This window comes from Clinocottus analis, unplaced genomic scaffold (genome assembly GCF_023055335.1).
Source record: "Clinocottus analis isolate CAN_PGR_092001 unplaced genomic scaffold, fCliAna1.0.p SCAF_24, whole genome shotgun sequence".
Taxonomy (NCBI): Eukaryota; Metazoa; Chordata; class Actinopteri; order Perciformes; family Cottidae; genus Clinocottus; species Clinocottus analis.
The window spans coordinates 330,668-348,067 of NW_027175976.1; the positions used below are offsets into that span (position 1 = coordinate 330,668).

Below are 17,400 nucleotides of genomic sequence, written 5' to 3' on the forward strand. Positions count from 1 at the left end.
TGAAATACGCTGTTGTTTGACGTCGGACTCAGAATCCTGGACTCTCAACAGGAAACGGCGCCGACGAAGCGTCGCTTGTTGTAAAAAGTAATAATTATCTTGTTTTTGTGTTTTTTAATATGTTACAAGCTTCTGTGGTGTAAGAATAATCCGCGTTCGAGCTTCAGCTAATTATGATGAGAAAAACATGCACTCTAATAGAGAAAATGCGCACTTTGCGTAAAATAGCACTGATTATTTTTAGCGAGATGGTCGCCGAGTTTAAGATTAACACTTAAAATTGCGGCCACGCTTTAAAATCCTAAATTTTAACATGTCTATGTTTGCTTATGAGCAAGGGAACTTCATAATGTAGAGTTTTGTGAATGGAATCTGGTGTGAGCGCTCGGCTCGCACGCGAGGACGGAGCGTGTCAGGACACGCAACCGCTCGGCTTTGCATGGCTTTTATATTGTAGTCATAAAGTGACTTATTTTGTATTTTTGCAATTCCCAAATTGGCATGAGTCAACCTCTGAAACGTGCAAATGACGAGAAATGCTTCGTTTTTATTACCCGAAAACAGTCCCATTACAGGTCCGCGTAGAAGAGCCGGCACCCGCAGAGCTCCACTGCGGTCTCCCGCTCCTGCAAGGCGGTGATTATGCGCCTGTAGCCCGGCTTTAACAGAGCGCAGGCCGGGCTTTTGGGGTCGCATTCCTCGGAGGTGAGTGATGAACAAAACAGGTTTGATAAAAAAGAAAATCACTCTGTGTTTGGTTTAGGTGTGTCTATTGCTATGTGCTAAACGGGTGAACATATCTTTAAAACACATAAATGCTTCTATTATTATCCATATCATTATAAGATAATAGTTTAATTTATTTGTGAGTAAAAATATTACATATGTATCTATATATATTGCACTTACTTTCAGACAATATGAGAGACCATTCATTCCCCTTCGATGATACTTTAATACTTTGTATTAAATAAGTTGATATCAAGATGATTCCCCACATAAACACAGGAGTTTCTTGGATACTTCAATGTTCCTCATGACTGCCAGTTTAACTTATTTTAACTTGTTTCTTTCAACGGGATGAAGGCTGCCTCTACATACTACAACAATAGTATATTAAAGACGCTGGAGTCGATCCAGAACACTGAATAGATTAAAATCTCTGTGTGTAACTTGTTTCTTGCTCAGCGTGTCTGTCGGGGCCCCGGCTTGAGGGCCGTGATGGAGGCCCCCGCTGACGTCCTCCTGCAGCGGCCCTGGCTCCCTGTGAGCATCAGCGGCTGCCGGCTCCTCGCCAAGAGCTCGTTCGGGGAGACGGCGTACCACCTCCTGCTGACGGACGAGGACTGTGTGTGGGAGGAGAGGATGGACGCCGCCGCCATCCAGAGGAGAGCTCAGGTACACACGGCGCCGTTCAACCGGTCAGCCTTCCACAATTCTTTTCTTTCCTGTTGATGGAGCGGTCCGGTTCTCTCGCTCCGCAGGAGCTGAACAGACGTCTGCGGGCTGAGGTCGCGGCGTTCTTCTCCCACCTGCGGGAGGTGGCTCAGCCCTGCCTGACAGGAAATGATGGGCGAGCCGGCGACAAGGCCCAGATCTCCCTCACGCGCTGCGAGAACGGAGACATCGTCATCAAGCTGAAGAGCGAGCTGCTGGGGCTGCCCTTCTACTGGGAGTTCCACTGCACCCCCGCCCCCGTCACAGTGGTACGCTCGAGCTTTCAGCTTGTCGGTAGACGAGTGGATGAGGCGGTTATTGTGCCTTTATATTTACAATGAGCATCTTCAAGAAGATTTTTTTTCTGTGAGAAACACTAAAAATAATAAGAGGATAAATATGATCAGCTTTTAAACGTCCAAGTCACTTAACCCATCAGCGACAAGTGTGTGTGTGTGTGTGTGTGTGTGTGTGTGTGTGTGTGTGTGTGTGTGTGTGTGTGTGTGTGTGTGTGTGTGTGTGTGTGTGTGTGTGTGTGTGTGTGTGTGTGTGTTTTCAGGCGTGTGCTCAGCTGGTGCGCCCCCTGCTGGCGATGAGCCACCTGCTGCAGCGGCAGGTGGAGCAGCTGGGAGGTCTGCTGGGGAGGAAGGACGCAGAGATCCAGGACTATAGGGAGAACGGAGCAGCGCTCAGCAGAGGTCACACACACACACACACGAATAATAAACTATAAGTACTGATGAAATTAGTCATATTTCTAAAAAGCAAAGGTAAAATATAAGAGAAAGAAGTGGGTTTACAGTTAAGATTAGGTTTAAGTATTTTATTCTGAAAAACAAGTTGCTTCAAAAAGAAAATCCAGATTGTCCCAGAGTGAAATGTAAAGAATTAAATGAGATTAAAAATGTTATAAAGTAATACAACATGGTCTCCGTAAAGAGGTGGAAGTAATTGTGTGTAATAATCACACATTTGTTTCATGAGCTTTATTTTGAAGGGGAGGTTTAACTTGTGTGTGTTTGAACCTCAGAGCGGCTGCAGACGGACGTCTTTGAGGAAAAAACGTACAGAGAGGACTTCATGTCAAAGGTCAACACACACACACACACAGACACACAGGGGCCCTACAGCCGATTGTAACTTCCTGTTTTCACCGTCCTCTCCTCTGCTGCTCGTTCACCGGCTCTAGCGAGAGCGCACGATAAAACACTTCGGCGTCGGTCAATCAGAGACCAGGGGGGAGCTTAAAGAACTGAAGTCTGTCTGCCTGTCTGTCTGCCTGTCTGTCTGCCTGTCTGCCTGTCTGTCTGCCTGTCTGCCTGTCTGCCTGTCTGTCTGCCTGTCTGTCTGTCTGCCTGTCTGTCTGTCTGTCTGCCTGTCTGCCTGTCTGCCTGTCTGTCTGTCTGCCTGTCTGCCTGTCTGTCTGTCTGTCTGCCTGCCTGTCTGCCTGTCTGTCTGCCTGCCTGCCTGTCTGTCTGTCTGTCTGTCTGTCTGTCTCTGTATGTGTGTCTGTTCAATTGCATGATGGGTGTTGGTCTCAGGGTGAACCAGGACACAGCGGTGCAGCTCAGGTACATCAGGGTCACGGGGCGTTGGGCATTTAGACACCACAGAAGAAGAAGGAGACGAAGAAGAGATGGATCAAAGTCTTCTTCCTTGTGGCAAATTCCACCGGGCGGCGTTGAGGCGCCTCCAGACAAAGTCCACACTGGAATAAAACTCGTCTGGGAAAAATGTTGCATAGACGCGTCGAAGTGTGTGTGTGTGTGTGTGTGTGTGTGTGTGTGTGTGTGTGTGTGTGTGTGTGTGTGTGTGTGTGTGTGTGTGTGTGTGAGAGAGTGAGAGTGTGAGAGAGAGAGAGTGTGAGTGAGTGAATCAGCTGAAGGCGTTTGGCGTGTATGTGCAGTATTTATCTATCAGGGTCGGGCCTGTGTGTGTGTGTGTGTGTGCGTGTGTGCGTGCGTGTGTGTCCGTCTCCATGGTGACGCTCACCACACAGGTGGCTGTGTTATTTCCGACTTCACGTTTCTGATTTTATTTTTGATTATATCTGAACTGATTAGATGAACTAACGATTTAATTCATTCATTCATCGTCAATTAATTATTAGACTTTTTTACCAGCTTCTTAAATGTGTTTTTTTTCTTTCTTGAAATTATATAAATGTACAGTGTGTGTGTGTGTATGTGTATATATATATATATATATATATATATATATATATATATATATATATATATATATATATATATATATATATATATATATATATATATATATATATAGCTTTATCTTTTATTTAGTTGTCTTTGGACAGAGCCATGCTAGCTGTTTCCAGTCGTTAAGCTAACGGCGGGAGCTTTATCTTCTCCAGACATGAAATTTCTGTTTTCTTCTTTGACATTCACTCAGTTATTTAATGTGTGTGTGGGGAGGGGAGGGGGGGGGGCATGATGACAGGAGCAGCAGCTTTCCATGGAAGCCCCTCCACACACACCCCACCCAGGTCAACATTTACATGGGTGGAATTAGCATGCGCATCCCACACACACACCTGGATTTAACTTGGGCTGAAGCTGGTTATGAACATTTTTCAAAACCTTATAGGATCACATTAGCCTCCCTTATGACCTATATTTAGTGTGTGTGTGTGAGATGGTGACGCATGCTCTTCAGCAGCAGCTGCAGCGTCACAGTTGTCAGCTCCGGATTGAATTGTCACTGTTTGGGAACGTCGCCCGCTTCCTGTTTCCAGGAGCTCGTGGGCTTCCCGTCTACAGCCGCCGCCCTCAACACCTCTGCTCCGGTCCGGTGTCGGAGCGTCTCCTTCTCCTCGGACCGGAGACGTGAGGCTGCCGGCTCATGTCAGCGCTCTGTTGAACGTTCCCTAAATGCTACTTGTCCTAATATCGGTTCTAAGTCGAGAGCAGGGAGGGAAACTTCCTCCGACCACAGCGGCTCACGGCTCCAAAACACACACTTTGACTCCTGAGAAGCAGCCGAGCAGATACGGCTTCTCTACAGCTCCTTGTGTTCACGTTGTGTTCACATTGTGTTCATCACAGCTGCTTATAATGCTTCATCAGAAGAAGAACAGCTCTGCTGCTAATCTGTTATTGGACATGAGATGAGTGAGTGAGGAGGAAGGTTTCTTCTCCTCGTCTTCCTCGCTCTCGTTCTCACGTTCCTGAGGACTTCAGGGCCTCGTGGTGAGGAGCAGAGTTCCTCTTTAGCTTCTGGGCTGTTTGGAGGGAAACAGGAGACATTAGCAGACGTCCCTCTGGACGTTGTAACATCTTAAAGACCGAAACATAAAGTGTGCTGCCGGCCTGTGAAGAGCAACAGAAGCACTCAGCAGCTCCTCCTCCTCCTCCTCCTCTTCCTCCTCCATGTGTCTCCTGTCAGTTGCACACAGTTTTCCACAGGGTTGTCCCCCCGGTCCGGCTCTGTAATTATTGCCTCTGTGGCTTTGGCTGCTCCCCCTCTACAGCTGCCGGGCCGCCGGCCCGAGCCCCGGAGCGGAGCGGTTCGGGTGCGGCGCCCCGCGAAGGCATCAGGAGCAGCGAGAGCGCCGCTGAGAGCACGAGACACCGAACACGGCGCTGCAGCGCCGTATTTCACTCCACCAGGACAAACAGCCGGCTCCAAATCATCAGCATCGAACACCCGGCGTGTTTAGATTTCATCCTTATTTTTAAGGCCGATGTCTGAGCGTTAAAAACTATCAATCCAAAAGTGATATTTCAGCAAATAATCTTGTATTATGTCGATAACCGAAGTGAGGTGTCACTGTGGGCCATCGCCCTGAAAACAGAGAGGATTCTGGGAGTTTCTCGGGCGTGTGAAATGAGGAGCGGCTACAGCGGTCTCACTTCTTTTCAAATCTTCAGACCCGACAGACTCAAGTGACATCATTTGAGTCGAGGTCGGACCCCTCCGAGCGGTTTTAATCCTCCGGGAGGTGAAACCCCCTCGAGTCCTTCAGGGGTTCAAGCGTCTGGCGCAGTGGGGACGGGGAAGCTGAGGTCACGGCGAGGAGAAAACAAGGTGGCGAGGAGCGAGGGAGAGTAAACACGAGGGCGGCGGCAGCAGAGGAAGACGAGGAGGAAGACGAGGGAGAGTGAGACTCCTCGGCACCAGGACCCTCACCTGGAGCACAGCAGCGCGGCTGTTGACCTGCTAATAATAGAGCGTCACGCTGCCTCCTCATCACCTTCACCACACGGGCTTTAAGAGTCTGGAGGCCACCAGCTGAGAGGCTCCGCCTCGATTCCTCCAATGTTGGAGGACTTTGTTCTGTTGGAAGAGAAGGGAGGAAACTTTCCGGAACATTGCTTCGCCCGACACCAGAGCAGAGGTCAGTGACCCGCTGCAGTCGCCGCTTTATTCCTCATGTGGTCGTTTGTTCTCGGAGACGTGAGAAAGCCACAAACACTCTGAATCACGCGGCGGGAACAAAGGGCCAGTATCTCTTCAGGAGTGGATCTCTTTCCTCTCTGGCACTGATAGGCTTCAATCCAGAGAGGCGAGAGAGGCGGGGCTTCAGAGGACCAAATAAGAGCCGAATCCGACCAATCGAACTCCCCCGTTTCAGATGAAATGATGTGAAGTGAACCGGCGAGCGGCGGGCCGTGAGCAGAGGATAAAGGTGGGCTTTCTGCTGCACATTGCTTTCTCTGTGCCCGAAGCAGAACCAAGCCTCACCAGATCATTTACATTTATTTTTACGATATTTAAACCAACAAATAACAAAAATAAATCAATGCGAAACCTCAAAACCCGACCAAAAGTGTGTTTAGGAGCCCCTCTGCCCTGACAGCGAGCGGGAGACCACCAATTTCTCCCGGTCAATATTTGAGGAGCTAATTCTGAGAGTTTGTCCTCCATCGGGGGAAAGAGGGGTTTAGTGAACAGGGCGTGTTTCTCTACGCGCCGGCCGTGCGTTTGCATAATGTCGCAGGAGTTTACACGCACCCTTATCTGTCAGGCGCGCGTGTGCGTGCTTGTGTGTGTCTTATCACACCTGGAGCATGTGACCGAGAAACGAACCCGAGATGCTTTTATGTTCACGCTCATGTTAGTTTGGAGCTTCAGAGCTGCTCGGCTGAGAAGGTTTCAGAATCACTCATGAGACGGAGAGAATGAGCAAAAAGAAGTCTGACTGACGCTAGAGAACCACTGAAAGGAGAAGTTATGGTTTCTAATCCCATGTCTGCTTAGGGGGAATAGATGAGAATGTTCCTGTTTATTGTAGTTTCTCTCTCTCCATCAGGCTCTTCCTCTGCTGCCGTCTGGCCGGACCGACACTCTGGGCTTCCACGCCGACCTCCAGCGTCTCTACGCGGCCGTCGTCGGCCACGACGACGCCAGGAAACGCAAACGGCCTTCATCCGCAGAAGAAGAGCCGGGCGGCGGCGCGTCTTCAGGTCTGTTCCGCTGACGTAGGCGTCGGCAGGACGTCCGGTGGGTTCTCTGCTTTCAGGAACGTCTGTGTGCTCGTCCTGCAGGGGGAGCCGACGGCGAGGACAGCGAGGCCGTGGCGGCCAAGATGGCCACTGGAGCCAAGATGGCCGACAAACCTGCGGAACAACAGGTAGGACGCTTTTAAATCCACATTAGTCAGAAATATTACGTAAGAATACGAATTAAGTATATTTGACTAAAAATGATCAGAAACAAAGGTTTGACAAAGTGTTTTAAAGAAACAAACAGGTTTTCTGAAGAATCAAGATGAGTCATTGTTAAAAAACAGGAAATTGCTAAAACACAGAATACTTTTAGGATTATAAAAAAGGCAAGAGATGAAACTTAAGAGATATTCAGGTGTGAAAAAAGTCTAAAACAAGAGTGAAAGCTGCTTAAACCCACTTCCTGTCCTCTGCAGCGTCTCCCGGTGTCCAGACCTGCAGAGCGAGCGTCCTCCAAACCAAAGAAGAAGAAAGTGGGCCTGTTCCGATGACGCGGGGTCACGAGCAAAAAGAGCTTTTTATCCTTTTGGGGAAAATGTGCTTTTCCTTTAATTCTTATTTTGAAAAAAAACATTTTTATGATGCTTGTTTTTAATCCGGGTTAAGATTTTATCACGTGAAAGGCTTTTAGATGATGAATGTGATTCAATAATACATATTTTAAACTGTTAATTAAAGATGTAAATATTATTGTGATATCTGTTTTTGTCCGTTATTTTAAAAAAATCAAAGACATAAAATGGTCAAAATATCTTAGCGTTCAGAAGATGAATGTGTGTGTGTGTGTGTGTGTGTGTGTGTGTGTGTGTGTGTGTGTGTGTGTGTGTGTGTGTGTGTGTGTGTGTGTGTGTGTGTGTGTGTGTGTGTGTGTGTGTGTGTGTGTGTGCGTGTGCTCGTGGAAGTCAGACAGACGGCGGTCCGAGCTCCGTTTTCTCGGCGCTCCGTGACATGTTGACTCAAGGTGTTGCAGCATCTCGGGAATGCCATTGAAGTTTCAGATGAAAAGTCTCTGTTTGCTGGCGGACTTCCAGAGTTTCTGTGTGACAAACGCTGCAGAGAGGCGTCATTTCTCTGAAACTGTTGATCAGTTCAGCCCCGACGGTTAGCTGGAACGCCACATCTGAAGGAGAGGAGAGAACGGAGAGATGAGCTCTGACTTGCTATTGACAGCTGGATCCATTCGTCAATCTTCTAGTCAAACAGGACCGGCTCCCTCTGACCCTCTCGGCCTGATGTGTAAACTATAAAATAGATGTTGGGACTTTGGAGCGTTTGTCCCACACAGCCAGATATTTGTATCTTGGCTTAAAGATTTGTCCCCATGTGAGACCTTCAGGCCCTGAGTGCAGACTGAAGGCCTCCAGTGAGTCCTCTGACTGAACACTGAGTCTTCCTCCTCTGTTGGAACACCAATGGTTTGAGATATCAATGTAAAGATGGATGAGCTTTAACTTGTAGTGGGTTCAGCATCTGATGATGTGTTCAGGTTCTATTGATTCATTTCTGAAGGTTCCTGGTCAAGTCCCCAAAGAGAAAGTGAATCTGTGTTTCTGACACTCAAAAGCTGCAGACTCCATCAGTGTGTTCATCTCTCTGTGAGGTGAATTAAAGCTCTGGCGGCTTGTTAAAGGGAATTCTAAGAAATGTAGAATAATTGGGGTTCTTGGGGTTTTCCCAGGAGACACTGGGGGACAGTTGAATGTGTTTATTGCAGCTGGTGTGTCATAACAGGAGCTGTGAGCACGTTTCCACGCGCATGCACCTGCTCGTGCGTCTTAACTTGAAGACGAGGGTCCAAAGGACAGAGGGAGCGCGCGCCCGCGCGGCGGTCTCGTGGCCCGCTGTCTGTCCTCTTTGGCTGACGGTGAGCACCCGGACGCGGCCGCGGGGCCCGTGCCACCCCGGTGGGAGGAGGGCAGTCTAGCAGGGCGCGGCCTTCTTCTTCTCCCGCGGCACCTCATCTGTATGTCGCAGGATCTCTTCAGTCGTGCCAGCAGCCTGCGCCGCAGGGACGCATTGAGAACTCCACCGAGAGGCAGAGCAAACCGCTGCGGGGACACCCTTTGACCGCCGTGCCCGACAGGCGCAGCCAGACTGCGCGCCGCGCGCCTCCGCGTCTGTTTCTCACAGCTCCGACACAGAGAGGCAGCTTTGAACCTGCCTGCCAAGATAAACCCACCTCGCCTATTTATGCCCCTGCCTCCGCGTGCACTCGGGACAGGAGGGAGTCCGCTGCGCAGAGGACAGGTTTCAGGTCTCTCCAGAGGCGCACTGGACACTTTTACGCGCCGGGAATGGTCACTTTTGGGGACTCTGGGATGAGTCCTGCTCCGTCACCTCCACTCTAGAATCCTGAGGGGGACCCACGCGGGGCAGGCGGGTGGAGACTCATCAAAGAGAAGCACAGCCACGCGCCGGGGGGCCACGCGCCGGCCCCGGGGCGGAAATGCTGCTCCCGACGCTGCTGACGTGCCTCGCCGGCTGCGCCTTCCTCCTCTCGCCGCTCAGCGAGGGCTGCGGGCCGGGGAGAGGCTACGGCAAGAGGAGGTCACCGCGGAAGCTCGCGCCGCTCGCCTACAAGCAGTTCAGCCCCAACGTGGCCGAGAAGACGCTGGGGGCCAGCGGGAGGTACGAGGGGAAAATAACCCGGAACTCTGAGCGCTTCAAGGAGCTCACACCGAACTACAACCCTGACATCATCTTCAAGGACGAGGAGAACACAGGTGCAGACCGCATGATGACACAGGTAACCCTCCCGGACACCGTCGTTCCCTTTAGCCATTAAAAGCTGCTTATTAAGGAGGTTTCAGAGCCTCACCGGTGCACTTTGCCCAGACTCAGCGCGTGGACGCCGTTATCTTCTTGTTGACTCAAGGCTCGTCACAGCAGAGAAGTGTCTGAACAAACTGACTGCAGCGTCTCAAAGGCCTGAGAAGCTCTAAGGATGAAAGCTTTAGGAGCCATTGGTGCTAATGAGAAGCCTGCAGATTAAAACCACAGCAGGATACTCTCTAAGAATATTCTGACTTCTATCAAATGAAACCACAACTTCCTGGAATGAAGCTTTTTTAAGGTGGATTCTTCTTGCTCGTTGTGCAAACACACGTGCTGTAATTAGTTCCTCGGCTCTTTGTTCAGTCAATCCTTCAACAATCCTTCAACCCTGCAGCAGTTGACAGCGCAGCTTGAGTCCCAGCTCTCCTCTACTGCTGCACAGGACTCAGAGGGTCACTGTGGGCAGCTCGTGCGTAAAAGAGGGCAACTCCGTCTAAAAATGTATGGAAAAGCGGTGGCTCCTAATTAAAACACTCTGTCCTCTGTTGCACGTCGAGTTCTTTTGCTGGAAAAACAGCCAAAAGTCGTATTTGGTCAAGCGGGTCCTGATGTTTACCGTTTTCGTTTTTAGCCCGCCTGGCAGACTTAACAGTCTCCTTCTTGGACTGTCAGAATTATTTTTACGACCCCGTCATTGATGTGGCCCCGCGTGGAATTTATTTGACTCCCAATTTCCCCAGGAATAACGTATTTATATCTGGCTCTCGTGACCGCGGGCTTCCTCTCAGAGCGGCAGCGCTTATGTCCACAGACCCACGTGGGGAATGAAGGCGCGCGCTCCCGCCTGGAGCTGTCACCTCGCCGCGCGCGCACTGCACGAAACAACCTCGGGAGTTGAGTTTAATGACCGAGATAAAGTCTGTAAATGCAGGTGTTCAAAAGCTTTTGGATGAGTTAATTCGGTTTGTCTCTAGTGTGAAACCGGATGTAAAGGTTTTCATTTCCAGAAGCTCTGTTAGACGTTTCTCTGATAGAATGCAAGAAGTGCAACCAAACGGATCCAGTAAAGATGAAATCAACTGCACGAACTTTGTTAAAGAGAAAAAAAAGTTCAATTTTTTGAGGTGAAACGTCTTCAAACTGCATTTTCTGCGCGTCCACGTCGCAGACCTGGACACAATTTATGGGCTCCAAGCCGCAGGAGACAGCCTCCTGTTTGTTTTTTACTATTCCGTGTTACTTTTTTGTTTGTTTTCGCGGCACACATGTGCAGAAATAGCCCACTTCACTTGTCGAAGCCTTAATTATACAGATGTTTTTATGCGCGTGTTCAGCGGCGAAGAAATGCCATTCCTCACATTCAATCTGGTCTTTCTTTAAATACGCTTGATTCTCTGTTCAGTGCAAGTAAAGACATGCAAGAAGTGCACGTTTACTCCACTTGGGTCCCATCATGGCCGCTGTAGTGTCCGCGGCTTCCTGCAGACTTGATGCGTAAAGTTGCTCCATGGACGCAGCGCGCGGGTCTGATGATGACGATGATGATTTAATAGCATCCTGTAAAGCAGCTCGTTGCTCCTGGAGAGAGAGGAAGCTTTGTGTTTTCCATGGTGTCCCCTCTGCTGATGGAAAGTAGACTTCTCGACGCCTCTGGAGACGCCGTGACCCGTTCAGCAGGACGCGAGAGGCGCGCATAGGCGCGTGTTGTCCGCGTGTTTGTGCAGCCAGCGGTTTAGTGCCCCGACAGAAAACCCCCGTCGATCTGTACACCTTGAAAGGAAAACCAACAAAATGTTGCGTCTGATTTATGAAGTCCAGCTCGGGTCCGTGACCGCAGTGAAAACACGCGCCGCTCACATGCACAGTGAGCACTGTGGCGCGAGCTATTCTTATCACAGCCGACGTGGAAAAAGACATTTATGGGGTTTAATCCCACTTTCTGCTCCGCAACGGGCCGAGAGTCATGAAGCGAGACGCTGTGCGGAAACACAGGCCGTCCTGTCAGGACTCCACTTCAAGTCCCTTCAAGTTCACTTCTTCTGTTAGTCAAGTGCAATAAAACGTCTCTCTGGATTTACTCTGAATTCAGACATTTACGACCTTTTTAAAAGCTTCACAAGTTGAGTTTTTACAAGTTGCTAATCAAGTAAAAAGACAAGTTGCACCAAGTAGAAAAGGTTGAGTTCAAGTGAATAAAATAACTCGTTTATTGTTGCATTGATTTGTGTTTAACTCATTCACGTTTAAGTCCTGTCACTCCTAAACATCTGGACTCCTCATGCTGTTAAAATGTCTTAAATTGGACCCAAATTGTGTGTAAACGTCAAGTTAATGGAATAGCGCCCATAGCAGGCGAATATGTGCCGTTTTATAATAAAGTAAGTGGCGGGTGACTGAGGTATTATTATTATTGTGATGTGTCTTACATGTTACTTCCTCTTTAACCCGGATGCTCCTCCCCCTGCTCTGATTTGGGTTTAAACCCAAACAGACATTATCTCTTAAACTCAGTTTACTTGATGTGTTTGAGTTAAAGCCCAGTGGCGCCCTCTGCAGGCCGATCATCACAGTCACCTGTAATGTGAGCGCTTCAGGTGTCACTCTGGAGGAGATTAACGGAGCTGACTGGAGGATTTATTGAGCCGCGCCGAGTCCTTCAATCGGCCCTCTCACCTTATGTTTGCTCACCGCGACCAGACTCCGGGTGTAGAGGGACCCTGAGGACCTCTAGTCCATGCGCCCCCCCCCCCCCCATCCTCCACAGCCTCCCACCACAGAGCAAACATCAGAGCTCGGACAGCAGAGGTGCATTGTGGGAAGTCTTAAGCCACAGACAGGGGGGGCTTTGGTGAAGTTTAAAAGTTAGTGGTCAGGGGAGGGAAGTTCAAAGGTCACGTCTCCAGCCGTTACGATGAATCAAACCATAAATGAATCTATGAAAACCAGTTTTATATTCTTTATGAAAGATATTATTCAGTTAACGGCTCATGATGCTTCATTCAGACATTAATACAGAACATTGTTTATCAAAGAACAGATATGATTCACTTTGTGTACTTCCTGTCCGAGAGCCCGGCGTGAGCGCGTCCCTCTGACGTCGGTGTGCGTGTGTCCTCAGCGCTGCAAAGACAAGCTGAACTCTCTGGCCATCTCAGTGATGAACCTGTGGCCCGGGGTCCGCCTGCGGGTCACCGAGGGCTGGGACGAGGACGGCCACCACTCGGAGGAGTCGCTGCACTACGAGGGCCGCGCCGTGGACATCACCACCTCGGACCGGGACCGCAACAAGTACGCCATGCTGGCGCGGCTGGCGGTGGAGGCCGGCTTCGACTGGGTCTACTACGAGTCCAAAGCCCACATCCACTGCAGCGTCAAGTCAGGTGAGCTGGGCCGGCTTTTCAGAGTAAAAGCCTCTGAGGAGTTTAGTCACGAAAGACGCTGCTTCTCAGATATCTCACACTCGTTTTTAAAGTTTAACAAACGCATCCTCTTTCTCAACCCTCCTCCTAATAATCACATCTATATAAACTTCTCATGTACTACTTAAATACTACTTGTATACGACTTAAATACTACTTATATACATTCTACTTATATACTACTTCTTGAAGAGAGCCAGTACATCTGCTCTAACATGTCCTCCTAGTAACTGCTCAGCTTTTCTTTCATCTCTTCAGTGCAGCTCGTGGCTCAAAGCTCTTCCAGCAGCTGCTGGTCAGCGTTCAGGGCTCTTGGGACTGAACTGGTGACGGAAGTGTTTCTGATCTGGATCTTTAGCGACATGGACATTGAGACTCAAACACTCCTCTCCATGCTTCACCTTGAGGCTCCTTCTCATTCCCTCCTCATCACTAACCTTCCTCTTTCTCGCATCCTAACGACCTTTATCTTTTTATCTTTCATCCTCTCTGTCTCGTTTCCTCTCGTTTCCTTCTCGTTTCCCTCTTGTTTCTTCTCGTTTCCTCACGTTCTCCTTCTGCGTTGCGTCCTTGTTTTTTTGCTTCTCTGCACTTCATTCAACAAAGAAGAGAAACGTGTGCAAACTAGGAAGTTCTTCAAGGAGCAAATCGACTCTAAACATCATGAAACTCTCCCGGTTATCTGATTCCTTGATTTAAGAAAGTTCCCAGGATGCATTTCAGTGAGACGCAGCCAATCACAGACACTGAGCTGAAGCTCAAGTTTAGATTTTAGTCGATGAAACGATCACCGGAAATATAAAGCTGACGTTTCATATCTGAATCTTTAATTTGCTGTGGCTCTCACTAGCTTCTTCCCCATGGCAACACCAGCCGAGGCTCATGGGTACTGTAGTTTATAAAAGACGAGTTCTCGTAAAGAAAGATGGTTCAGTCTTGTGGGAGGATAACCCGTCTAGACACGTTGACATTCAGGTTCCACATATTCCACTCAGGCTGTTCATAATGTGCCATCCAGAAGTGCTGAAAGTCCCACGGTCTTCAAACGCCTCCTTCACACATTTGTGGTAACTGAGATTTTCCTCTTTCTCCTTTTTCCTACTTTATCTCTCCTTTCCTTCCCCTGTTCTCTCCTTCCCTCCCAGATCGGGTTGCGAGGGCCCAGTCCTTGACTTGATCAGAAGGGCAACCAATCAAGTTGGTATTTTTCTCATGTTTTGGATTTTTTTTTTATGTTTTCCCTTTTTTTTTACCCAAAATTCCTCAAAAGAGAGACGTCGTTGTTGTTGTTGTGGACGGCTGAAGGAAAATCCTCAGAAATCCTCTTTCAAAACACATAGAGGCCACTAGGGGGCAGCAACACAGCAACACAGCAACACAGCAACGCAGCAACACAGAAACGCAGCAACAAGTCACCCCAGACTTCTTTTATTTAACATGAGAAAGTAACATAATAACCATAATAAAAAGTAACATTAGTTGTCTTTATATTACATTTAAAAGTGTTTTTATTAGTTTACATATTCAAGAGCACTGCAGGCTCAGTTGAAATATATTTAAAAATAATAATTCAATAATATATCCAAATAGTGACAATAAGGAATAATAATTGTTGATCTTATGAATTGTTTAGATTAAATTACTTTACATAATAAAGAGCACATCTTGGACATGAGTCAAGTGATCATTTACCTGGTCGTGAGTCATGTGATCATTTACCTGTCGGCTGGTTTCCTGCTCTGCTCTTCCTCCTTCAGGTGACTTACCTCATCACCTGGTCGGCTTTCCTCCCTTCCCAAATATTAAACCCAGATAGACTCCAGACGTCCTCGAGAGTTGCTTTCAGGCGCCGGGATGCTTTGTTTCACACACACACACACACACACACACACACACATGCACACACACACACACACACGTACACACACACACACGTACACACACACACACGTACACACACACACACACACACACATAGTCGTGATTCAGGCTGCAAACAGGAGTTTTAATCTGTTTATTGTTCCTTTGTGTCCAGAGGAAGAAGTCAATATTTAGCTAAAGGGATTGAAAAGATTTGATTGTGTTTCTGTATGGAAGCTGATTCATGTCAAGATAATGAAACAAAAACAAAAAAGGAAAATTGCACACTTTTGTGTCGGAAATGATAAAAAGAGATAATATGGCAAAGAATTGACGTTAAAACTACAAGACTCTTTAGTATTTGAATGAAAAAGTCCTTTGTGAGCTTCCGTACTTCCAGAACGTCGACCTCCCGTCTGACCCGGTCTCTGTCCGTCTGTCAGATCACTCCATGGCGGCTAAGTCTGGCGGCTGTTTCCCGGGCGAGGCCTCGGTCACGCTGGCGAGCGGCGCCCAGAAGTCCATCGGCGAGCTGCGACCCGGCGAGCGAGTCCTGGCGGCGGCCGGCGGCGGGGAGCTGGTCTACAGCGAGGTCCTGGTCTTCTTGGACCGCGACCCCGCGGCCCGGAAGCTCTTCTACACGCTGCACACGGAGGCCGGGGCCCGCCTCTCGCTCACCGCCGCCCACCTGGTGCTCGTGGCGGAGGGGAACTGCTCGGAGGGGGCGCCGGCGGGCCGCGGCGCCTTCGGGACTGTGTACGCCGGCGACGCCCGGCCGGGACAGTGCGTGCTGGTGTCGCCGGGCGAGGCGGGTCGGAGTGGCCGGCTGTCCCGGATCACCCGGGTCAGCGCCGGGGAGAGCAGGGGGGCGTTCGCGCCGCTAACCCGCCACGGCACGCTGGTGGTGGACGGCGTGGTGGCGTCCTGCTACGCCGTGGTGGACCAGCACTCGCTGGCCCACTGGGCCTTCTCGCCGCTCCGGCTCATCCACAGCTGGACCGGCTCCACCGGGAGCCACCGGGACGGCGTCCACTGGTACTCCCGGCTTTTACACTGGCTCGGGACGATGCTGCTGGACTCGGGCCGCCTCCACCCGCTGGGCGTGGCTCAGGGCGACGGGTGAGGACGGCAGAAAGGTCACATCGGTCAAACTTTCTACTGGGACGACCCCCAGGAACCAGTCTGTGCTGGACCATGAGGGACCGCCTCACCACAGGGGAGATGTTTGGGTTCCTACTGAGGCATGATGGGAGTTTTTTAAGGTGGGCGGAAAGAGCTGTGAACTGACAGAGATGAACTAAAAGACTTTAAGGGACTCTGGAACAATAATCCCTTGATAATCCCTTAATCTCCCTTTAAAAACGCCTCACTTCACACACTAGTTATTGTCTTCAGGTGTTGCTAATCTTTGTATTTCAAGTCTAAAACATTGTCAGGCTCAAAGTATTGAAGATTCTTCTTCAGTATTCAGGTATTCAACAGCATGTTTTGAGGTGTGTGTGTATATATATTTATCATAAATTCATGGATTTTTTTGAATATTAAGGGTTTTAAATGGTTAAAAAAACAACAACAACATACACATGACTTAAGAACCATCCCTGAAATTGAAATGTTTTTTCACCACTTAGAAATATGTTATATGACAATGAATTATCCCAAAAGTCCTATTACAAAACCCTTAATTTCGTCACTGAATTTCCATCTGAATTAAAAATGAACGCAGGTTTAAGATGGACCGTAAAGTGAAGGGTTTTCATGTTGTTTCAGGGGTTCAAACAACCAATATTATGTAAAGAAACCCCATAAAAACTACTTAATATCATAGAATACTTTCATTTATGAAGGGATTTGCCTTTTAAATATCACATGAACTGACCTGAACATCTTAAATCTGTCATTGCTTGATTTGTCAAATGTTAATAATGTTGAAGTTATTATTACTCAAAACAATCAATCAAGTATAAACTATCATACCAGGAGCTCATTAAAGCCTCGATGGGTCCAGTAGAGTTTAGTGAATCCAGTGTGTCATATGTAACTTTCCTGCTTTAAGAGGTTTTAGGATACATGATGGTGTATTTAAGTGTTATTTGTTTACAGAAATCCAAAAATGTTTAAAAAGTTATTTTAGGTGCAGAGATATAAAAAGAAAAAGATTTATTTTTTAAATTAAATTATATGTAAATGAGCAGAGTGTTGTTTTTTTCTCTGATCCGTCGTCACCTGATGAGAGGTGTGGGATGACCTGCTGACACGTGAACGCACCACTGACATCTCCCGGCTGCAGGAGTCTCCTCTGTCCGCCTCGGGACGCATTTAGCCCTCACATCTGACTGTGTGCATAAATAAGGCCGTGCGTAAAGACGGACACACACCGGCTGCATAGCGACAGATGTCGGCTAATAATACCAACCCGCTGCTCCTTTAAGAGCACAGGA

At 48.6% G+C, this 17,400-nt stretch overlaps 2 protein-coding genes across 2 annotated transcripts; both read left to right on the forward strand.

The window, feature by feature from the left end:
- Positions 1 to 40: 40 nt before the first annotated feature.
- Positions 41 to 7,396, forward strand: nhej1 (nonhomologous end-joining factor 1). Its single transcript, XM_068591039.1, has 9 exons — positions 41 to 87; positions 565 to 705; positions 1,189 to 1,398; positions 1,485 to 1,706; positions 1,997 to 2,135; positions 2,468 to 2,526; positions 6,710 to 6,863; positions 6,945 to 7,030; positions 7,322 to 7,396. The coding sequence occupies exons 3-9, from the start codon at positions 1,222 to 1,224 to the stop codon at positions 7,394 to 7,396; spliced, it is 912 nt and encodes a 303-aa protein (XP_068447140.1). The 5' UTR covers positions 41 to 87; positions 565 to 705; positions 1,189 to 1,221.
- Positions 7,397 to 9,351: 1,955 nt separating this feature from the next.
- Positions 9,352 to 16,082, forward strand: LOC137794292 (indian hedgehog B protein-like). Its single transcript, XM_068591040.1, has 3 exons — positions 9,352 to 9,651; positions 12,799 to 13,060; positions 15,403 to 16,082. Exons 1-3 carry the CDS (start codon positions 9,352 to 9,354, stop codon positions 16,080 to 16,082), a joined length of 1,242 nt encoding a protein of 413 aa, XP_068447141.1.
- Positions 16,083 to 17,400: the final 1,318 nt, after the last annotated feature.

What these genes read in the sequence shown, in the direction of transcription:
- nhej1 (XM_068591039.1), top strand. Translation starts at nt 1,222, where the DNA reads ATGGAGGCCCCCGCTGACGTCCTCCTGCAGCGGCCCTGGCTCCCTGTG. An exon ending in CCATCCAGAGGAGAGCTCAG is followed by an intron (nt 1,399 to 1,484) that starts GTACACACGGCG and finishes CTCGCTCCGCAG; the next exon opens with GAGCTGAACAGACGTCTGCG. An exon ending in GGGCGGCGGCGCGTCTTCAG is followed by an intron (nt 6,864 to 6,944) that starts GTCTGTTCCGCT and finishes CTCGTCCTGCAG; the next exon opens with GGGGAGCCGACGGCGAGGAC.
- LOC137794292 (XM_068591040.1), top strand. Translation starts at nt 9,352, where the DNA reads ATGCTGCTCCCGACGCTGCTGACGTGCCTCGCCGGCTGCGCCTTCCTC. An exon ending in CAGACCGCATGATGACACAG is followed by an intron (nt 9,652 to 12,798) that starts GTAACCCTCCCG and finishes GTGTGTCCTCAG; the next exon opens with CGCTGCAAAGACAAGCTGAA. An exon ending in CCACTGCAGCGTCAAGTCAG is followed by an intron (nt 13,061 to 15,402) that starts GTGAGCTGGGCC and finishes TCCGTCTGTCAG; the next exon opens with ATCACTCCATGGCGGCTAAG.